This window comes from Neoarius graeffei, chromosome 3 (assembly GCF_027579695.1).
Source record: "Neoarius graeffei isolate fNeoGra1 chromosome 3, fNeoGra1.pri, whole genome shotgun sequence".
Classification (NCBI taxonomy): Eukaryota; Metazoa; Chordata; class Actinopteri; order Siluriformes; family Ariidae; genus Neoarius; species Neoarius graeffei.
In genome coordinates, this window is record NC_083571.1 from 55,581,277 (window position 1) to 55,605,968 (window position 24,692).

Here is a 24,692-nt window from a genome sequence, read left to right on the forward strand (position 1 = left end):
TGTTATAACACATTCATAACGCATCATTCACTCTGTTATAATAATTTATGAATAGGCATAACGGTTTATAGCAATGCTTATAATGTATTTATGAACTGTTAAGAGAGTGCATTATAAGCACAGATGCATCATCAGTGAAAAAAATTACATGCTTAGATCACAAGCACTTGCCTTCTTTAGTAATGGCGTTATAACATGTTATGGAATGCGTGTTCATAAATAACTGAAATAAAATGATGAAATAACATGTATAATACCTTATGAATGCTTTATTATCACATGATATGAATGTTTATGACCTTCCTATGATTTGTATCATGTTACCATGTTATCTTTTATATTGGGCATTTTTAAAAAGTCTTCAATTCATGACTTATACGATAAGTATGTGAAAACATATTAAATATTAACATTTTCCGGTGAAAAACATCGACTTATGTATGATGTTTAAACAACAACAATAACAAAAAAAAAGCAATACTTACTGTATGGTACACACTCATATTGAACTTCCAAGTACTTGTAGGTTCCGGGGCAGGGGTCCGGAAATGCATCGGGGCCAGCTACGACTGCACATTGCGTCCTGTTATTACATCTACAAAAAAAAAACATAATAAAAAGTTATTTTCTGTTCCTTTTAAAAAGAAAGTGTGTTTGACAAATACACACATTTTACGAAGACAGTATGTTCAAAGTTCTAAAATAAATTACACAATCTTTGTCAGATGCTGTTATTTCAGGCTAAATGCCCAATCACAGGAACCTTGAACCACAAGTTGTGGAAAAAAGTGTTGAAGTGCAGGAAAATATCAGACCGAGGTCTTGACAGCACAAAAAGACCGAGGTCTGATATTTTCCCGTAAAGACCGAGCAAGTAATGTCTCGTTCACAACCGGCCGTATGTGCTCCTATGGCCGGTCTACGTGCAAAAAACACAAGAAACGCACGGAGGGCGCGTGTGTGATGTGCTGATTTTCGAGCCGTAGACTGGCCGCAGAGGTTCTTTGTCATGTCAAACAAACTCTACGGGCGCTTACGTTTTTTTCAGGTTGCAAGACAAACTTACGGCCAACGCGTGTCTTTCTCCACGAACAAAAAAAAACGCAGCGATTTGGGAAACGCCAAAAATCGCACGGCCAAAAAATCGTACATCCGGTTGTGACCTAGGCTTAAGGTGAATAAAGAGTTCATTATATGGCTTTTTTATTTTATTTCTAAGATTAAACTAGACAGTCATTATAATGAGGCATTACGCTGCTTTCAGTCACGTCATATTTGTAACGTAGTTACAGAATAAACACACGCTGAATAAACGGCTAGCGGTTTCAAAACTGAATTTCTGTTAGCGGTTAGCAGTTTCTGAATGCTCTTCGTTGCTCATTTCCTGAATAACTCCGTGACTCTTGTTTGTCTTTTATATTTTGGCTCTTTTTGATTCCGTTTTGATTCCCAATTAATCTTTTTTTGTCGTTTTGTTTGTTGTTTGCAATATTGAAAGCCAGTGCCTCGGAAAGAAAGTCTGTAATCGCCCACGGGCATTACGGGAAAATTCTGCCCGCCAAAGAACCAATCGGAGTGCACGATTTTACCAGAAGTAGCTGGTGCCATATAATAAGTCATAATTCACACTCTGCACTGGAAATACTACAAGTCCACAAATACATCGGTCACGCTCACCCTTGCAGGTGAACATCTCATCTCATCTCATTATCTCTAGCCGCTTTATCCTTCTACAGGGTCGCAGGCAAGCTGGAGCCTATCCCAGCTGACTACGGGCGAAAGGCGGGGTACACCCTGGACAAGTCGCCAGGTCATCACAGGGCTGACACATAGACACAGACAACCATTCACACTCACATTCACACCTACGGTCAATTTAGAGTCACCAGTTAACCTAACCTGCATGTCTTTGGACTGTGGGGGAAACCGGAGCACCCGGAGGAAACCCACGCGGACACGGGGAGAACATGCAAACTCCACACAGAAAGGCCCTCGCCGGCCCCGGGGCTCGAACCCAGGACCTTCTTGCTGTGAGGCGACAGCGCTAACCACTACAGCAGGTGAACAACTTGAGAGAAAATAAGATGCTAGCTAGATTTAAATATGTAGCCGAATCGTTCGGCAAAGGCTGGCTGAATTTTTGTCGAGAACATAAACCCAACATGGTACGTTACAAGATGACAATTTGGGAGAAGACGACACTCAATATATATATAAACACACACATTCATTTCCATTTGACTGTCTAAATCCCATAGGATAACATACTGCGCTAATCCAACACGCGATTCATTTCCCGTAGGCTACGTGCTCACACAAACACACTGCGCTAATCCAACACTACTATTAGTCAAAGATGGATGAAGGTTTGCGTGTGAAAATTTTTTTATCCCTAATTTATCCCCAATGAGTAAGCCTGTGGCGACAGTCGTGAGGAAAAACTCCCTCAGACGACACAAGAAAGAAACATTGAGAGGAACCAGACTCAAAAGGGAACCCATTCTCATCTGGGTGAAAATAGATAGCGTGATTATAAATAACTCGCTTCTATAAGTGTCCTACAGAGTCACAAAGTACAACTGTGTAACCAGGAAATTCATTATAGTTTTAACATGAAGTCTGTTTTGTTGGAGTTATAAACTGTTCATTGATGGAAACTTGAGTGCAAAACTGTTCATGACAACTGCAGTCTTAAAGTTAGCAAGTCAACTGTAGTGCTTAGACATAAATGCATTACTGTACGTGTCCAGAACCGTCTTCCACGTGTGACATTTGATCGTCTTTTGGGGCCATCCTTCACAAGGACGATGATAGACAATTTTCCCAAAGTGTACCCATCTAAAGCCCATTCCTCCGTACAGAACAGCTTCAACTCTGGGATGTTGGTGGGTTTCCTCACATGAACTGCTCGCTTCAGGTCCTTCCACAACATTTCGACTGGATTAAGGTCAGGACTTTGACTTTAACTTGAATGACTTGTGTGCTTAGGGTCGTTGTCTTGCTGCATGACCCACCTTCTCTTGAGATTCAGTTCATGGACAGATGTCCTGACATTTTCCTTTAGAATTCGCTGGTATAATTCAGAATTCATTGTTCCATCAATGATGGCAAGCCATCCTGGCCCAGATGCAGCAAAACAGGTCCAAACCATGATACTACCACCACCATGTTTCACAGATGGGATAAGGTTCTTATGCTGGAATGCAGTGGTTTCCTTTCTCCAAACATAACGCTTCTCATTTAAACCAGAAAGTTCTATTTTGGTTTCATCCGTCCACAAAACATTTTTCCAATAGCCTTCTGGCATGTCCACGTGATCTTTAGCAAACTGCAGACGAGCAGCAATGCTCTTTTTGGAGAGCAGTGGCTTTCTCCTTGCAACCCTGCCATGCACACCATTGTTGTTCAGTGTTCTCCTGATGGTGGACTCATGAACATTAACATTAGCCAATGTGAGAGAGGCCTTCAGTTGCTTAGAAGTTACCCTGGGGTCCTTTGTGACCTCGCCGACTATTACACGCCTTGCTCTTAGAGTAATCTTTGTTGGTCGACCACTCCTGGGGAGGGTAACAATGGTCTTGAATTTCCTCCATTTGTACACAATCTGTCTGACTGTGGATTGGTGGAGTCCAAACTCTTTAGAGATGGTTTTGTAACCTTTTCCAGCCTGATGAGCATCAACAACGCTTTTCCTGAGCTCCTCAGAAATCCCCTTTGTTCGTGCCATGATACACTTCCACAAACATGTGTTGTGAAGATCAGATTTTGATAGATCCCTGTTCTTTAAATAAAACAGGGTGCCCACTCACACCTGATTGTCGTCCCATTGATTGAAAACACCTGACTCTAATTTCACCTTCCAATTAACTGCTAATCCTAGAGGTTCGCATACTTTTGCCACTCACAGATATGTAATATTGGATCATTTTCCTCAATAAATAAATGACCAAGTATAATATTTTTGTCTCATTTGTTTAACTGGGTTCTCTTTATCTACTTTTAGGACTTGTGTGAAAATCTGATGATGTTTTAGGTCATATTTATGCAGAAATATAGAAAATTCTAAAGGTTTCACAAACTTTCAAGCACCACTGTATCTCACTTATATTTGGCTTTACTTTGGGATTTCTTTTGTACAAGTTCAAATCTGAGGGTCTGATATTCTTGAACCATACCGTAGGTTCCACATGTTGCAGCCTTGCTGCTGCTGTTGTTGTAGCAAACAACACAATCTTTGTCGGCAAAGGCTAATCTCTTGAGCAGCACATCTCCTGCAATGTTCCTCTGTTGTCAGGGAATGAACACTCTTTCAACTTTCTCGCTGTCTCGTGCAAGTTGACTGGCTTTCAATTGGGAGAAAAAACGTACGGTATCATTTTTAACTTTTGGTTTCGGGAATGTTGCAAGTCTTTCCAAGTGAAAAGGTCTTGGGTCCAAGTGAACCCGCAAGCCATTAATGTGTTCCGTCATTGATTGACATCTTTTGAGTCGAAAGTCAGTGACTCAAGTCCTGGTCATGTGACATGTGACTCAAGTCCAAGTCATGTGACTTGAATCTCCAACACTGCTAAGTGCCTACTGGGGGAATTTTTCCACCTTCACAGCAAATAAACCCCTGTATTATTACTTGGCACATTACTTGAGAATTGATGTTTTGAAACATCAACCGTCAAACAACTTCTGGATATGTGAAAAAGACAAAAAGGCAATCAGGATCCCATTCGCAACTTCAATATTGCAAGATGAAATTCAAGCGTGATTAATAAAGAAATATCCCAGTGGCGCAAAGTCATAATAATGTCATTGCTTCATAGCCCATAATACACACACACACACACACACATCTTGAATCATTACTGAGTGACTGACTAGTTAGTACGAGGCTAATGAAGGGGAAGAAATGAGCCGGGTATGTGCTGGATGGACGGCGACAGGGTGAATGTCAGCAGTAAAAGCAGTGGTTTGAGAAAAAGGAAGGTGGACGTGATGGAGATAATTTCTGCCGCGAGGCCCAGAGTTTGCTTTGGATATGAAAGTGTGACCAAACGACTGAGGCAGTCATGTGCAAAATCCTACTAATTGTGCCTCAGTGCCTACATATTACCCACACACACACACACACACACACACCACAACTGAATAGTATTAACATCAACACTTTCTCCTTTTTCATATTAAATGGTAGAATACACAAGCAACATAACCAATTAAAATATATTTATTAGACACAACGGTACACATATTTTAAAAAAACTTCACTACTCCAATATACAGTGTTCCATAATTGTTTTTACTAATATAGTCTGTTTATATGGTAACGATGTTCATAATGCGACATAACACATAATACATAAGTTCTTTGTGGCAACTGGCACACAAACCGAAATGAGAGCTTTTGCTGTTTGATATGGCACATCATCAAAACATCAAAGTCAGCAGACATAACACAATCTTATTCCAACAGAATCCTATGTCGCTCGACTCAGGCGTTATGTCAACTTGGCGTCAAAGAAAGCGTTTACGACGGTATGTCGTCGCCTTATCATCCTTCTCCTTAGGTTTTACCATATAAACATTACTGCAGCTTTAATATTTGTTTCTTTTTTTCTTGGAACATGGCCTGTTCATATGGTAAAACTGTACTTAAGGATGATGTTCCTAAAGCTACAGTGGATATAAAAAGTGTACACACCCCGTTAAAATGATAGGTTTTTCTGATGTAAAAAAAAAAATGAGACCATGATAAATCATTTTAAAACTTTTCCCACCTTTAATGTGACCTGTAACCTGTACAATTCAACTGAAAAACAAACAAATCTGTTCAGGGGAAAAAACATAAAAAATAAAAAAAAACATACAATAAGCTGGTTGCGTAAGTGTGCACACCCTTAAACTAATACTTTGCTGAAGCACCTTTTGATTTAATTACAGCATTCAGTCTTTTTGGGTCGGAGTCTATCAGCCTGCCACATCTAGACTTGGCAATATTTGCCCACTCTTCCTTGCAAAAGCGCTTCAAATCTGTCAGATTGCGAGGCATCTCTTGTGCACAGCCCTCTTCAGGTCACCCCACAGATTTTCAATTGGATTTAGGTCTGGGCTCTGGCTGGACCGTTCCAAAACTTTTTTGGGGTCATTGTCATGCTGAAAGAGGAAATTCCTCTTCATCTTCAGCTTTCTAGCAGACACCTGAAGGTTTTGGGCCAAAATTGACTGGTATTTAGAACTGTTCATAATTCCCTCCACCTTGACTAAAGCCCCTGTTCCAGCTGAAGAAAAACAACCCCAAAACACGATGCTGCCACCACCATGCTTCACCGTGGGGATGGGGTTCTTCTGGTGATGCGCAGTGTTGTTTTTGCGCCAAACATACCTTTTGGAATTGTGGCCAAAAAGTTCAACCTTGGTTTCATCAGACCAGAACACATTTTCCCACATGCTTTTGGGAGAGTCGATTTTTTTTGCAAAACGTAGCCGGGCCTGGATGTTTTTCTCTGACCCTACCTCATAGTCCAGACATATGGAGAATACAGGAGATTGTTGTCACATGTAGTACACAACCAGTACTTGCCAGAAATTCCTGCAGCTCCTTCAGTGTTGCTGTCGGCCTCTCGGCAGCCTCCCTGACCAGTTTTCATCTTGTCTTTTCATCAATTTTGGAGGGATGTCCAGTTCTTGGTAATGTCGCTGTTGTCCCATATTTTCTCCACTTCTTGATGACTGTCTTCACTGTGCTCCATGGTACATCTAATGCCGTGGAAATGTTTTTGTCCCCTTCTCCTGACTGATACCTTTCAACAATGAGATCCCCTTGATGCTTTGTAAGCTCTCTGTGAACGCTGGCTTTTGCTGGAGGATGCAACTGAGTAAATGTCTGAACTTTATTTGGGGTGAATCCGTCATTTTAACTGATGGCAGGTGTGAACCCAAAAAGACTGAATGCTGTAATTAAATCAAAAGGTGCTTCAACAAAGTATTAGTTTAAGGGTGTGCACACTTACGCAACCAGCTTATTGTACGCTTTTTATTTTTTATGTTTTTCCCCGTAACAGATTTGTTTGTTTTTCAATTGAATTGTACAGGTTATAGGTCACATTAAAGGTGGGAAAAGTTTTTAAATTATTTATCGTGGGCTCATTTTTTTTTTACATCAGAAAAACCTAGCATTTTAACGGGGTGTGTACACTTTTTATATCCACTGTACATAACACCTTCATAAGCTCTTAATGGCAACTAAGAGAAACCTAATTTAGAGTTTTTGTTGTTTGATATGAAGCATTGTCAAATTCAGTGACCATAAATGTCTAAAGTAATCGCCATAACACAAACATATGCTAACAAAAAAGACTTGGCATCAAAGAACTTATGAAGTTATGTAGCCCAAACCATCCTTCAGTAAAAAAGAAGAAGCCGCCTTTATTTGTCACACATATACTGTACTCAAGCACAGACAGTGAAATTTAACCTCTGCATTTAACCCATCTGAAGCAGTGAACACACACATGCACACACAAGTGAGCAATGAGCACGCGCACATACCCAGAGCAGTGGCCCAGGGAGCAGTTGGGGGTTAGGCACCTTGCTCAAGGGCACGTCAGTCCAACCTCAGGCCATAGCTACCTCATGTTAACCTAAAGCTAGTATCTCACTGGGCTGCGACAGCTTGTGACAAATTGCGAACGTCATTCACGAGAGAGTTTCAAAAGTGTCTTGAAACATTCGCGGGGCTTCTCAATTTCCTCGCATGAGTCGCAAAGTGTTGCTCCTTCGTCGCTGAAATTTTGAACATGTTCAAAAAATTCGTGCGACAAAATTTCTCTCAAAATAACCGCAAATGCGTCACTGGTGTCGCAAAGCCGTCACGAACCCTTCTCAAGTCAGTTTCTGTGAGACACGAAGTGTGAGTTGAGACAGGAAGTGGGAGCCAGTATCTCACTGGGCTCCAACAGCCTGCGACTAGTTGGAGACACAACGACGGCGGTAAAATATGCGAATGTCAATTCAGTGTGATTCCAAGTGAAAATTGTCGCTAATCCGCAAATTTTATCACAATTGTTGTGTCTCCAACTAGTCGCAGCCCGGTGAGATACTGGCTTAACTGCATGTCTTTGGACTGTGGAGGAAACCGGAGCACCCGGAGAAAACCCACGCAGACATGAGGAGAACATGCAAACTCCGCACAGAAAGGCCCTCGCCGGCCACGGGGCTCGAACCCAGAACCTTCTTGCTGTGAGGAGACAGTGCTAACCATAGTGCAGCCCACGGTAAAGTGTTACCATATAAATATGACCATATCGTTATATGGTAGTACCTTACTGAACAGCGATGTACATAAGGCAACATAACACCTTCATAAGCCTTGTTTCAACGAACATGAACCTAAATTGGATTTTTGTTGCTTCAAATGCTACATAATCAAATCTTCAAAGTCAGCTGCCTTAAAGTGCATATCACGGGTAAATTCAGGAGCAATGTAATTCTCCTATTTTATATTAAACTTTGATCGAATATCTGTAACATTTTGCATTTTCTGCAATTTTTTTACCTTGCGCAATACCAGAAAAATTCAGTTGAAATCAAGCCATTTGAGGCAAATTGGTCCGCCTCTGAAAAAACTTGGCATTTGGATTTCCCGGGAAACATTGATTTTCGTGACGTCCCGTGTGGGACGCCTCCCTCTGAATCCTACGTCAGCGCTGGTTTGTTTATGAGAAAACGACCTGGTGGTTTTCTGCAAATTTCTTCAACGTTATCGCGTAATTATTAAAATGGTTAACAGATGTATCGTAGGAGGGTGTAGCAACACCAATCTTGATGGGATTAGTACTCATCGTTTCCCAAAAGACCGGACAATGAGAGAGAAATGGGAGCGCTTGGTCTACACAGGCTGTGCACTGAAACCGTGCAAAGCTCTCGCAGCCTGCTGGCGCTTCCGCAGGTGACATCACGAATCTGGCTCCAGACTCGCTTGGGATTTTTCCAGACGCGTTTTGTTATTTTATTTTTTTTCTGCTGTAGACAGATGGCCTTGTGCAAAATTACCCTTCTGGATGAGTGTGTAAAGGGACATTCTTTCATATAAAAAAAAAATGAAATTGGTCCAGAATATGCACTTTAAAGTGCTAACTCAAGTGTCATAATGCAACACGATGCGACATGACTTAGATGATATGTCAACTCGACATCAAACAGACAAACAAACTGGTCAATGTATACCGTAAAAAATATTTGTTGTTTTGAATAAAAAAAGTGAGTCACCTGCCTTACAATTTTGAGTTCATTAAAACTCATACAGTAAGTTAGCATAATGAGGCAATCAAGTTGCACTGTGCTAACTTACTATATGAGTTTCAACAAACTTGAAATTTTAAGGGAACCAGGTTAATCACTTTTTTAAGTTAACACAACACATTTTTTTTTACAGTGATAGTTTCTGATATGTGAGCTTATTCGAATATGTGTCATAAATACTTATGTAGGTTTACTGCTTGTTCTCAGGGGATAATGTAGGGGTTATGTAGTACCTTATGCAGTATGTATATATATATATATATATATATATATATATATATATATATATATATATATATATATATATTATTGTGCAAAAGTCTTCGGCACATGTATGGCTTAAAAAATAATCAAATGAAATGTTTCAACATAAAAAAAAACCACTATAAGCAGCAGTAAGCCACAGTCAGTATTTGGTGTGAGACGACCCTTTGCTTTTAAAAAATCATAGTCTCAGGTACAATGAGTGCAGTTTGATGCGGAAATGAGCTGTAGATTTTACTGAGCATCTTACAGAACCAGCCACAGTTCTTCTGGACACTTTGACTGTCACACTCGCTTCTTCATTTTGCACCAAAACCCAGCAGCCTTCATTATCTTTTCTTTTTTAATCTGAAAAGTCGTCTCTTGTGTAATATGCTGCTCGGATACAAAGTTTTTTTTTCCTGTAACATTTAATTTTGTGCTGGAAAGCGAACGTTTGGACTCTAAAATGTTTTTGTACCGACTCGATAATGTAGAAGCCTCATCTCATCTCATTATCTGTAGCCACTTTATCCTGTTCTACAGGGTCGCAGGCAAGCTGGAGCCTATCCCAGCTGACTACGGGTGAAAGGCGGGGTACACCCTGGACAAGTCGCCAGGTCATCACAGGGCTGACACATAGACACAGACAACCATTCACACTCACATTCACACCTACGCTCAATTTAGAGTCACCAGTTAACCTAACCTGCATGTCTTTGGACTGTGGGGGAAACCGGAGCACCCGGAGGAAACCCACGCGGACACGGGGAGAACATGCAAACTCCGCACAGAAAGGCCCTCGCCGGCCACGGGGCTCGAACCCGGACCTTCTTGCTGTGAGGCGACAGCGCTAACCACTACACCACCGTGCCGCCCCATGTAGAAGTCATAAAATAGAAATCTATAACAACATTTATATGAAAAAAATAGGGGGCCAAAAACTTTTGCCCAACATGTAAGTAGCACTACAATTTTCGACTTACTGAGCAGAAAATGTTGATTAATTTTCTATAACAGCAGCAGCTCTGACAATAGTGGCATATGCAATTCAGGTCAGAAGTTTATATGTATTCATGTGCTCATGACGGCAAACTATCCACATCCATGCGTTCAAAACAAAAAACGTAATTACCGCCGCCAACTTTGTTAGAGGAGGTTATGTTTTCGCCTCCGTTTGTTTGTCTGTTTCCAACATAACTCAAAAAGTAGTGAACACATTTTGACGAAATTTGGAGCAAAAGTGAGCCGTGAGCCAAGGAACAATTGATGAGATTATGACGCAAATCTGGACATGTATGTGGATCCAGGATGTGTTTGTCTGTTCCCAACATACAACCCCGATTCCAAAAAAGTTGGGACAAAGTACAAATTGTAAATAAAAATGGAATGCAATAATTTACAAATCTCAAAAACTGATATTGTATTCACAATAGAACATAGACAACATATCAAATGTCGAAAGTGAGACATTTTGAAATTTCATGCCAAATATTGGCTCATTTGAAATTTCATGATAGCAACACATCTCAAAAAAGTTGGGACAGGGGCAATAAGAGGCTGGAAAAGTTAAAGGTACAAAAAAGGAACAGCTGGAGGACCAAATTGCTACTCATTAGGTCAATTGGCAATAGGTCATTAACATGACTGGGTATAAAAAGAGCATCTTGGAGTGGCAGCGGCTCTCAGAAGTAAAGATGGGAAGAGGATCACCAATCCCCCTAATTAAGCGCCGACAAATAGTGGAGCAATATCAGAAAGGAGTTCGACAGTGTAAAATTGCAAAGAGTTTGAACATATCATCATCTACAGCATAATATCATCAAAAGATTCAGAGAATCTGGAAGAATCTCTGTGCGTAAGGGTCAAGGCCGGAAAACCACACTGGGTGCCCGTGATCTTCGGGCCCTTAGACGGCACTGCATCACATACAGGCATGCTTCTGTATTGGAAATCACAAAATGGGCTCAGGAATATTTCCAGAGAACATTATCTGTGAACACAATTCACCGTGCCATCCACCGTTGCCAGCTAAAACTCTATAGTTCAAAGAAGAAGCCGTATCTAAACACGATCCAGAAGTGCAGACGTCTTCTCTGGGCCAAGGCTCATTTAAAATGGACTGTGGCAAAGTGGAAAACTGTTCTGTGGTCAGACGAATCAAAATTTGAAGTTCTTTATGGAAATCAGGGACGCCGTGTCATTCGGACTAAAGAGGAGAAGGACGACCCAAGTTGTTATCAGTGCTCAGTTCAGAAGCCTGCATCTCTGATGGTATGGGGTTGCATTAGTGCGTGTGGCATGGGCAGGTTACACATCTGGAAAGACACCATCAATGCTGAAAGGTATATCCAGGTTCTAGAGCAACATATGCTCCCATCCAGACGACGTCTCTTTCAGGGAAGACCTTGCATTTTCCAACATGACAATGCCAAACCACATACTGCATCAATTACAGCATCATGGCTGCGTAGAAGAAGGGTCCGGGTACTGAACTGGCCAGCCTGCAGTCCAGATCTTTCACCCATAGAAAACATTTGGCGCATCATAAAACGGAAGATACGACAAAAAAGACCTAAGACAGTTGAGCAACTAGAATCCTACATTAGACAAGAATGGGTTAACATTCCTATCCCTAAACTTGAGCAACTTGTCTCGTCAGTCCCCAGACGTTTACAGACTGTTGTAAAGAGAAAAGGGGATGTCTCACAGTGGTAAACATGGCCTTGTCCCAACTTTTTTGAGATGTGGTGTTGTCATGAAATTTAAAATCACCTAATTTTTCTCTTTAAATGATACATTTTCTCAGTTTAAACATTTGATATGTCATCTATGTTCTATTCTGAATAAAATATGGAATTTTGAAACTTCCACATCATTGCATTCCATTTTTATTTACAATTTGATTTACAGTTGCATTCCGTTTTTATTTACAATTTGATTTTGATGTTGATAACATGTGGCTTGGTGGAGGTATGGACTCAACCGAGTGCCCTTCAAAATTGCTGATGTCATGGAATTTTCAGTACTGTTGTTGATTCTTTTCCTCCAACAACATATCCCGTTTTGCTTTATTCCGTCCTTCGTCTTTAAACTATAACAGGGCACTGCTGCTGGCCAGACTCAATGAGTCATAAACTTGCTTGTCCAGACATCATCTTCTCATATCTCGCATATGCGTGTTACTCATCCCAGGCAGTTGTTCCAAGGTCACTGAAGGTCAAGACAGCCCAGTCTGCAGCCCCTCGCTGTACTATTAAAGAGTTCCTGTGCACTTTAATTGGCATTGATTGCAGAGAGGTGATCAATGGGCTGTGGAGTGAACGAGGAAGATGAGTCTCACAGGAGACACGGCTTTAATGAGATGTGGGACGGAGCCCATCACCGCGAGTACTTTATGAGATCATGAGCAGACTGTCAGTCAGAATCACAGCAGGTGCTCACAGTTCAGCCGACGCACATTTAAGCACACGCAGATGTTTAGACACGGGTACACACACGCAAAATCAAGACAAAGGACATGGATGTGCACAGACACACAAACAGTAAATCAATACATTACTTCCAGAATTCACTGAAATTTCATTTATGCAAGCAACGGACAAAGCTCTCTCTCTCTCTCTCTCTCTCTCTCTCTGTATGTGTGTGTGTGTACAGAGCCCGTACAAGTTATGCTAGAAGATTCTCAATCATCTTCTCCACAGGGAACACTGGAACAGGAGCACTAAAGCACACTGAAAAAATGTGAAACCAAAATTGTGTGTGATTTTTTTTTCCTCACACTGCTGTCTCAGTGTAGTCCATCCTAAAGACACACTCGATCGTACAGATGGAGCTAAAACTAGTACATCGGAGATATGTTACAGTTAAGCATAAACATTCAAACACTTTTTGATGAGAAAAAAATAATATGTGCCTCCATTTTCCAATTCATCTGCAAAAAAAAAAAAAATACAATTCCAAGAAACTCAAATGTGGGTGTACCTTGCAACAAGAGAGCAATCAACAACCTAAGAGAAAAAAAAATCAGCAAAAATATAGTTTCGAAAAGAACTTTTGCCAAGATTCTTTCAGCATCTAGAACGGCAATGTCAAGGAGAATTGACGAGAGGTTTCAAAAGCTGACCAGAAAACATGAAAAAAGGTTGGAGGCAGGTGTGAAAGCAATGTGTGGGCGTGCAAGTAGAGAATACTGGAGAATACTTCTTGCATGTTCAGAAAGGTATAGTTTATGCAAACCTTTAAAACTTTTGGCACTGCTTTCCCATTGTCGACATGTTATCATTTGATTATCAAATACGATCTCAAACCAAACACAGCAAACGACTTTTTGCAATCAATTATAGTTCTTTATCTCTTTTATGGCGTGTACAAACTTTTGTGTTTGACTGTACAGTGGTGCTTGAAAGTTTGTGAAGCCTTTAGAATTTTGTATATTTCTGCATAAATATGACCTAAAACATCATCAGATTTTCACACAAGTCCTAAACGTAGATAAAGAGAACCCAGTTAAACAAATGAGACAAAAATATTATACTTGGTCATTTATTTATTGAAGAAATATTATTTTGAATGAATATTTTTAATTAATATTATTTATCTAGGATTAGCAGTTAATTTGAAGGTGAAATTAGAGTCAGGTGTTTTCAATCAATGGGATGACAATCAGGTGCGAGTGGGCACCCTGTTTTATTTAAAGAACAGGGATCTATCAAAGTCTGATCTTCACAACACATGTTTGTGGAAGTGTATCATGGCACAAACAAAGGAGATTTCTGAGGACCTCAGAAAAAGCGTTGCTGATGCTCATCAGGCTGGAAAAGGTTACAAAACCATCTCTAAAGAGTTTGGACTCCACCAATCCACAGTCAGACAGATTGTGTACAAATGGAGGAAATTCAAGACCATTGTTACCCTCCCCAGGAGTGGTCGACCAACAAAGATCACTCCAAGAGCAAGGCGTGTGATAGTCGGCGAGGTCACAAAGGACCCCAGGGTAACTTCTAAGCAACTGAAGGCCTCTCTCACATTGGCTAATGTTAATGTTCATGAGTCCACCATCAGGAGAACACTGAACAACAATGGTGTGCATGGCAGGGTTGCAAGGAAAAAGACACTGCTCTCCAAAAAGAACATTGCTGCTCGTCTGCAGTTTGCTAAAAATCACGTGGACAAGCCAGAAGGCTATTGGAAAAATGTTTTGTGGACGGATGAGACCAAAATAGAACTTTTTGGTTTAAATGAGAAGCATTATGTTTGGAGAAAGGAAAACACTGCATTCCAGCATAAGAACCTTATCCCATCTGTGAAACATGGTGGTGGTAGTATCATGGTTTGGGCCTGTTTTGCTGCATCTGGGCCAGGACGGCTTGCCATCATTGATGGAACAATGAATTCTGAATTATACCAGCGAATTCTAAAGGAAAATGTCAGGACATCTGTCCATGAACTGAATCTCAAGAGAAGGTGGGTCATGCAGCAAGACAGCGACCCTAAGCACACAAGTCATTCTACCAAAGAATGGTTAAAGAAGAATAAAGTTAATGTTTTGGAATGGTCAAGTCAGAGTCCTGACCTTAATCCAATCAAAATGTTGTGGAAGGACCTGAAGCGAGCAGTTCATGTGAGGAAACCCACCAACATCCCAGAGTTGAAGCTGTTCTGTACGGAGGAATGGGCTAAAATTCCTCCAAGCCAGTGTGCAGGACTGATCAACAGTTACTGGAAACGTTTAGCTGCAGTTATTGCTGCACAAGGGGGTCACACCAGATACTGAAAGCAAAGCTTCACATACTTTTGCCACTCACAGGTATGTAATATTGGATCATTTTCCTCAATAAATAAATGACCAAGGATAATATTTTTGTCTCATTTGTTTAACTGGGTTCTCTTTATCTACTTTTAGGACTTGTGTGAAAATCTGATGATGTTTTAGGTCATATTTATGCAGAAATATAGAAAATTCTAAAGGGTTCACAAACTTTCAAGCACCACTGTACATGGAGGCAGATAATACAAAACTAGGTTTACTTTTGAGGTGAACATTTGAAGCTGGTTTCAATATTTCAGAAATTGCTCATCTCAGATTTTCATGCACATTTTTATCTTGAGTTTATGAAAAACTGTGCGAAAAATAAAACAAAACGTCCAGTTCTGCAGGAGGAAACGCCTCGACCCTGAGTGAGGTCAGAAGTGAAGGGTAAGACTGGTTGAAGTTGACTTGAAGGCTATGGTAAATCACATAACCACTCTTTATAACCATGGTGACCAGAAAAGCATTTCAGAGCGTACGAAGCATCGAACCTTGAGGTGGATGAGCGACAAAGGCTATGAGCAGAAGAGTATATTGGGTTCCAGTCCTGTGATTTAGGAACAGAAATTGGAGACTACAGCGGGCACAGATCCACCAAAACAGGACAGTTTATTATTGGAAAAAGACTGTGACTGATGAGTATAAATGTATATATTATATGGACACAAGTGTTTTACTGGGAAATACACTGCTCGTCTTTTTCATACGAGCTACATCCGGGACATAAATCTCTATATGTCACTCGTGAGGAAATCGATGAATTGTTTTGATAAATTTGAGAACTTTTTGTTTGTGAATGTGTCTATATAATATAAAAATAACAGCACACACTGGATTGAAGACATGAAGTTTATCTTCTCGTGTTGAAAAACTTGCATTTTTCATCCGAAATACATCACGGATCTGAGTGACGTACAGTATTTAAATAATATTGGCTGGCTTTTTTCGTGGGATATCAGATATATTCCATTCAGCTAGCATGATACTGAATGAGTCAAAGACGAGTTCAATATCATGCTAGCTGAATGGAATATATCTGATATACCATGAAAAAAGCCAGCCAATATTCTTCTTCTTATTATTATTATTATACATACACATTCCTTTCGGGTGTTCAACGCGTCTTTCTCTTTCAAAATTCTCTCAAAATCTTTCGTATTTAACGAAGCAAACCTGGCAGCCGTGCTTGTTTACAAATTGTCACAGCCGCTTGCTAAAGCATAAGTTTTACATCTCTGACGCGTGGCGTCATGTTGTCTTGACAACCATGCAATATCGTAAACCATCTTCAACGCTCATTCTCCAGTGGGTAGAGTGATGTAATACACATAGGATAAGCGATATGCTAACAATATTGCATGCTATCAAACCAAATGAATGAAACCCGCTCAAAGGGAATATAATAAATATATGTTATTTACCAGCTTAAGGTCGGTACGTATGGTGAAATACCGTGACCGAGGTCTTGAAAGTACTGAGCGAGGCCCTCTGGACCGAGGTCAGTATTCAAGGCCGAGGTCACGGTATTTCACCATACGGACCGACCTTAAGCTGGTAAATAATATTTTTTTTTCTTTACCAAATTCTAACAGAAAACGAGAGCGCCCGAAAGAGAAAACCGAGCCAAGCCGAGCCGAGCCGCCATTTTGAATCCTCATTCACGGCTGTAATGCAAATGGCTTCCTCCTCGGTATACAAGTGCACTTCCATGGCAGGAAAAAAAAATACATTTTGCCACCTATGTATTGCATAGGTGTACAATTATACAAATAGGAGTCATTCAGGATTCAGCCATGTTTTTGCTCGGCGTTGGCAACAGTTACAGGTTTTAAGCTTTCTCCTGAAATGTTTTATTTTATTTCTTCTTCCTCAGGGTAGTAAAACTCACTTTCGCTGTGAACACTGTCGTTATCGCTATCCATGCTGTAAAATTAATGCTATTCTCTTGAGAAATGTTGGCAAAAATTTATAATATTTTTTGATAATCTTATTAATAAATTTTATTTAAAAAAGATAAATGTTGACAAAAAAATGCTACTATGTTTGTTGTTGTTGTGAACGAGCGAGTCGCCAGAGGTCCGTAACCGGGGTCCGTATTGTAGGATACAGACCCGCTCACCAGCCAATCAGAGCGCAGGATTTGATGGAAACCGCACCGTGAAAAGAATAAATGTATTTATTCCATGGAAAAAGTGTCCTGTATGTATAATAATTCCTGATATTTCACTCCGATGATGTCACTCCCAGTGTTTTCCTGCTGATTAGACGCACGTTGTCAAAATGGCGAACCGGTTCAAAATTAGAATTATTTTGATTAACTTGCGTATTTTTTGTGGATGTGACCATATAATATAAAGAACGTTACACAGTGGCGCAAAGATATTTAGTTTATCTTCTCGTGTTGAAAAATATATACAGTCACCACTCAAAGATAAATATCATATCTTCACGAAACCATGTAATATACTCTATATATGCCATAATAATAATAGTTTTCCTTCACAAATTGTTTCTTTTCAATAAAACGTATGATCCTGGAAGCTTTTATTTCCAAAAATAAAACATTAAACTGTCGAAATCAGTGTTTACACTCCAGGCTGGAAAACCATGACCCGTCTTAATCTTTTGCTATTTTAGTTGAATATATTCTCTGATGAAATGGTCAATGGTTCCCTAATCAAGACTTCATTTTTAATTCATTTTCCTCAATGGTAAAAAAAGCCGTGGAGTCTTGTGTAATCCGTAATGTATTTTGCTCCTGGACACACCACCACAGCATGGACCCAATAAAGGATCAGGCTACAGACCTAATTGAGCCTTTTACAAAAAGGCTCTGTGAAGATTTTATTGGATTAGGAGTCTTAATGAAGCAATCTCTGTCTTCATATAGAGTCCCACAGTCCCACATTCCTAATTTCAACAGCCAATTAGTAATAAATTATGTTTTAAGTGCACTGGATAAACATCTGATCTCCCAGATTTACTCAGAAGACAATGGGTCTTCTTTGGAGTCTGGTTTCTCTCAAGGTTTTGTTTTGTTTTTTCTTTCCTCCGAACCTCATGACGTCTCAGGAGGGTTTTTCTGTCCACTGTTGCCTCTGGCTTGCTCATTAAGGATCCGAGTCTGTATCTGGATTCCAATGAAGCTGTTTTGTGACAACGTCAATTGGTAGAAGGCCTTAAATATAAAAATGAATGAAACTAGAAATGGAGTAAGACACTTTTATATCCACATTTTATGACGATGCTGTAAGTAGCCTTAAATTGTTGACGATTAAATATGGTCTTTAAGAAAAAAAAAAAAAACAAGCAAACAAACAAAACAAAAAACCCTACTGTGCAATCAGTTCTTCTTGAAGGATTTCAGTGTAAGGATGCAAGAGCCGTTTAGTACACAATGTGACTTCCTGTAGTCTTATAGCATGATAAAAGAAATCACTATGAAGCAAAAATACTGGAATATGAAAGGTGTGAAGGAGCAGCCATCTTGGAATTGTTCCTCAGTGTAGTGTGGTATCATTCCAGATACAAAAGGGATAGTAATGAAAATGTGAGCTTTCATTAACGCACAAAATCTAAACACTAATCCTTTTGGTTCTGCATATATAAGTTTATTCTATCCACATTCACTGGATATGAACAATCGTGCGCTCTGATTGGTTACTCTACTACTACTATGCTATCAGCTCATATACCGCGAGTAGAGAAAAACAAAATGGCGGCGCATGTTGCTGAACCAACCAAGGACGAAATAAAAACTACTTGAAAACAACCCCCCCCAAAAAAAAAACAAAAAAGCAACAAACTATGGAATTAAAGTATTTGATGGTAAGAATGTATTTTTTTAATTTTTCAATAATAATAATTATTATTATTATTATCACATTTTTCACAGATCGCTCCTGTCATTTCACCGCTTTGTTTACATTCTAAGCGGAAATGATTTTGTCGGACGTTTTGCGTAAAGTTTTTATTTATCGAATTTGCAAAAAATAAAAAAAAATGCTCTGTTTCTCAAAAGCCAGTGAATGTGGATAGAATAAAACAGTTATTCCACTCAATCTCATCGTACATGGCTTATAGCCGACTCGGCGCTACGCTCATGTACAACTCCATTTCATGGAATAACTGTTAAATATACCGTACTGTGCAAAAGTCTTAGACACCTTATTTTTTTTCATCCAAACTTTGTTACAAATTTCTATTTTATGACTTCTACTATACATGATCAAGTCGGTACAAAAACATTTTAGCGTCCAAACGTTCGTTTTCCAGCACAAAATGAAATGTTATAGGAAAAAGAAAGTTTGTATCTGAGCAACAAAATACGGAATGAAAGTATTTGATGGTAAGCATGTATCTTTTTTATTTTTCAAGAATTATTATTATTATTATTATTATTATCGCATTTTTTCACAAATAGTGACTGTCATTTCGCCGGTTTGTTTACATTCTAAGCGGAAATGATTTTGTCGGACGTTTTGTGTCAAGTTTTTATTTATCGAATTTGCAAAAAATAAAAATATAAATGCTCTGTTTCTCAAAATCCAGTGAATGTGGATAGAATAAAACAGTTATTCCAGTCAATCTCGTCGTACATGGCTTTTCACCGATCATTTACGACTCAATTTCATGGAATAACTGTTAAATATCCTCCTGAGAACCAACCCATAGACTTGTGTCCTCTGTAGTTGACATTTGTTTTACATGCACACCCTCTTACTCTTTCAAGCTATTCACTTGAATCCTGGTGTCTTATAAAGAGTACATCCTGGGCTTTCCAATAATATATCATGTGACTAGGAGGGTTGCTGGGAAATTCCTCGTAAGGAAATCACAACAAAAGAGAAATTGAGAGACACATTTTTTCTTGGTTCCCAGGAAGTTACCTAGAGGAAAAAAAAAAAACCACATCATGTGACTTCACATTTTTCCACCCTCGAAGGTATGGTTTATAAAGGAACCTGACATGTACAGATACACTTACTCACGTGTGGTGGAGCCAAGTCTTCTTTAAAATTTCTAACGATCAAATAACACAGATGATGATAGCCATATAGTCATACTTGTGTTCTTAATGGATTTCAACTGAATTGAAACTGGATAGTTGAAGACTGGAAAAAGACCATGTTTTTTGTTTGTTTTTCTTTTTTTTCCAATTTTCATCTGTCCATTTTGAGTGAATCTGTGACAGTTCTAGCACTGGAGTGGAACCTGATGTGATCTCCTGTTGTAGCCCAGCCACCTCAAGGTCGATACCACCTCATGTGCACTATGAGATGCTTTTCTGCTCACCATGGTTGTAAAGAGTGCTTATTTGAGTTACTGTCTCCTTTCTGTCATCTCCTCTGGTCTCTCTCATCAACAAGGTGTGGTTTGTTTGTTTGTTTGTTTGTTTCCCTATACCATTCTGTATAAACATTTGAGATTGTTCAGATCAACTAGACAACCCTAGAGATCTACTCAAACAACAATGCCACAAATGGGCGGTGTGGTGGTGTAGTGGTTAGCACTGTCGCCTCATAGAAGAAAAAAATGAGAAAGAAACCTTTATTTGTCACATGCACGCTTCAAGCACAGTGAAATTCATCCTCTGCATTTAACCCATCTGAAGCAGTGAACACACACACACACACACACTCAGAGCAGTGGGCAGCCACACTAGAGCGCCCGGGGAGCAGTCAGGGGTTAGGTACCTTGCTCAAGGGCACCTCAGCCCAAGGCCGCCCCATGTCAACCTAAATGCATGTCTTTGGACTGTAGGGGAAACCGGAGCACCTGGAGGAAACCCACGCAGACACGGGGAGAACATGCAAACTCCACACAGAAATGCCCTTGCCGGCTGCAAACCCGGAACCTTCTTGCTGTGAGGCGACCGTGCTAACCACTACACCACCGTGCTGCCCTAGCAAGAAGGTTCTGGGTTCGAGCCCAGCGGCTGATGAGGGTCTTTCTGTGTGGAGTCTGCATGTTCTCCCCATGTCTGCGTGGGGTTCCTCCGGGTGCTCCAGTTTCCCTCACAGTCCAAAGACATGCATTTAAGCTAACTGGTGGCTCAAAGTTGTCTTTTGGTATGCGTGAATGGTTGTTTCTCAAGCTCAGGAATGGGAAGGTTCTGGCAGGAAGGGCATCCGGCATAAAACTATGCTCCACTTAATACGACGTGGATCAGTAGGGTCTACATGGGCCCTGACCTGGCAACAGTGCTGGACAAGGGAGAAGAAAACAATGTCATGGGTGTTTTTTCCCCTCCCCATTCTGATGTTTGATGTGAAGCTCTTGACCTGTATCTATATGATTTTATGCACTGTACTGCTACCACATGATTGGCTGAATGGATAAACCTTCCAAGGACTTGGTCGAGTTCCAAGATTTTTGAGTTCCAGACTTGTATCAGTTGTTAGTTACAACAGATTTATCTCTGCAGTGAAAACTAAAGAAGCATGTCTTCGCTAGTGAGTATAATTTGGGTAAATTAATAATTGTATTGAAAACAACTTGAGAGAGAGAGAGAGAAGTAACCCTATTCAAACGAGTCTCTTCCACTAAGTTGACAGTGGATAGATAGCACAGTAAAGTCATACTCCAAATCAGTCACTTAATAGACTTGATAGCTCAAGAATTGACTGAGGTGTGTGGGGTTCGGAGACAAAATTTTTTTTAAAAATAAAAAAAAAAAAATACAAAATTGCATAGAGAGCCGAGCCCTCAGGACTGCTGGAAGGAACCGGTGTGTTCTGTGTTTTAACAGCAGGTGTGGGATGAAAAGAATTCAATTTAAGCAAATCAGTGTGTGAGCGTAGGCACAATTAAAGCAGTACATCAACATGATCACAACGGCACACCGCTCTACCTTGGCTTTGATTTGATTTGTATAAAAATGTAAATGAAGGGATTAATTGACTTATGATGGAAAATGTGGCAGCGATCCTCTTTAAGGGCTCTGAAGGGAAACGTCTCATGTGCTGCTGGATGGCGGTAGTGCGCTTTCGAGCCAGCAGAACTCGCTATTGAGCAGAAAGTTATTTGGGCTGTTTCAAAGATGTACAACGTCCTGTGAAAATTCCTTTCAGTGGAATTAAATCACGTTTCGGTCACACTCGGTTATGTTTCTGCTTTCCTTTAGTCTGTTTATGACCACTTCAGAGTGATGTTAAAGAGCTGACACTAGAACACAACTTCTTTCGCTTTTCGGGCTCTGTGAAGTGTCAAATGCTTGCCTTTCAGAACTGGAAACTTGAGTGAGAAAAAAGAATGCTTGATGGAGGAACTTGGCACTTTTAATGTTTTAACTGTTCTTGCCAATTCCCCCCAAGTGCTACCTCTCCCCCATCATACGACAAGGGGTGGAGGTGCTTCTTCTTGCTCATGATGCGTCACAACACACTTGGAGGAAAGTGCTATCTACCATCTTCTGCATACACATTCTCACGTTTGTCTAAAGGCCTCTGCATGCTCTTGCGACAAGGCTTTCGCAGATAGCTTTTCGCAGACAGTTGTAATTTATTGTTGAGCGGGGAGTAATAGGCGTGCGCGATGTTATTCACCGGCACAACGCAAGGGGGCGCGAAGTCGCTAGGAGTAGTTGGTGGGTGTGGTTAGTGGAGTGTTTATCCTCCAGTTACTTATAATGACTAGAACTTTTTTATAATGACTAGAACTGGAGTCGTATAGATGTACGTACTTCCTCAATCAACCGCTCTTCATGCTGCTCCATCTTCGCTCGCGTTTTTAAAAATGCCGGTCGTGAAAACAAAACAAACCGGAAAAGTAGGGAAGCGGAAGTGCGTGTACAGCGGGTAGAGTGGACCAATCAGAGCCCTCTTGTCTGCGGCGCTGTCTGCGAGGCTTCTGCGGTGGTCACAATTTTTGGGAGGTGCGCGCAGAGCGTCTGCGAAGGTGGGGGGGCTACGCAGACACTGTCTGCGACACCGTCTGCGAGGACTGGGTTGTCAGCATAAATTGGCCTTTACAGTACTGTGATTGACAGGGAAGACGGTGTAGTGTGCTCTCCTCCCACTCACACAGCGTGGACAATTTAGAGACAAGATTTAGACACAAGCTTTCACTCAAGCCTAAGTTTACTTTATAGTGTGATGACCACATCACATGACGTACCGATTGGTATAAAAAAAATTCCTGCGGTACTTATAATGGCAACTATTTAGGTGATCATTTTTATTGTTCTAAACTATGACAGTGTATTAGGGCCATTGTATGTAAAAAAAAACACGGAGCTGAGGGAGGGGGTCATTCTGAAAACGTGATTCTTCTCATTTGCCAAAAACTTTGTTACTTTGAAACAGGTGAGCCGAGTTATAGGAAATAAGAAAGTTATAGCTTTCCTTCCACCTCGATCACACAATACAAAAGCTCTAAGAGACTACATTTCCCAGAATTCACTGCAGCCGGGAAGCATGGAATTGTTGTCTCAGACAATATTTGAGTAATTTTCTCGTAAATTTGCAACTTTAATCTCAAAAATTCTGTTTTGTTCTCAGAATATTACTGAGAATACCCCTCATCTATTTAACAGTTACGCCATGAAATTGAGTCGTACATGAGCTGATAGCTGACAAGACACGTAGCGACGAGTCATCTATAAGCCATGTACGACAAGATTGAGTGGAATAATAATTTTATTATATCAACATTCACTGGATTTTGAGAGACAGAGCATTTTTTTTTTTTTGCAAATCCGAAAAATAAAAGCTTTGTAAAAAAACGTCCAACAAAATAATTTCTGCTTAGAATGTAAACAAAGCGGCAAAATGACAGGAGCAATTTGTGAAAAATGCGATAATAATAATAATTCTTGAAAAATTAAAAAAAAGATACGTTCTTACCATCAAATACTTTTATTCCATATTTTGTTGCTTTTTTGTACTTTTTGGGGTTTTGTTTTCGAGTAGAGGTTTTATTTCGTCCTCGGTTGGTTCAGCAACACGCTCCGCCATTTTGTTTTTCTCTGCTCACGGTATATGAGCTGATAGCTTAATAGTAGTAGAGTAACCAATCAGAGTCACGACTGCTCATATCCAGTGAATGTGGACAGAATAAGCATTTTTATTTTACCTTCAATGGCACTAATATACGATTGTACTAAACATATAATATTGCTCTTCTTCGAAATCTTCTCTATCTGGGTCTGTTTGTGCACATGTCGAAAAAACTAAATAAATCATCATGCACACACCAAACGAACAGATTATTGGCCTGGAATAGAAGTGTGTTTATTAGATTTGGTGATATGCGATAATCCGATTTCAAACATCGCACTGTGCTGTTTACTTGAGTACTCGAAGACGCTGACACCCACTGAGATGAGATAGTGATCAGATTATTA

The 24,692-nt window shown here is 40.1% G+C and overlaps 1 protein-coding gene across 6 annotated transcripts in view; it reads right to left on the minus strand.

Annotated features, from left to right (window-relative positions):
* Positions 1-24,692, minus strand: part of LOC132883412 (adhesion G protein-coupled receptor L3-like) — a 734,936-nt gene that overhangs the window by 315,251 nt on the left and 394,993 nt on the right. For 5 of the 6 annotated variants that reach the window (XM_060917029.1, XM_060917030.1, XM_060917026.1 and 2 more), the window contains exon 5: positions 486-595. The exons of the other annotated variant lie outside the window; for it this stretch is intronic. In XM_060917029.1, coding sequence (XP_060773012.1) covers positions 486-595 — 110 coding nt within the window. The remainder of the gene's footprint in view (positions 1-485; positions 596-24,692) is intronic. 6 annotated transcript variants of the gene reach the window in all.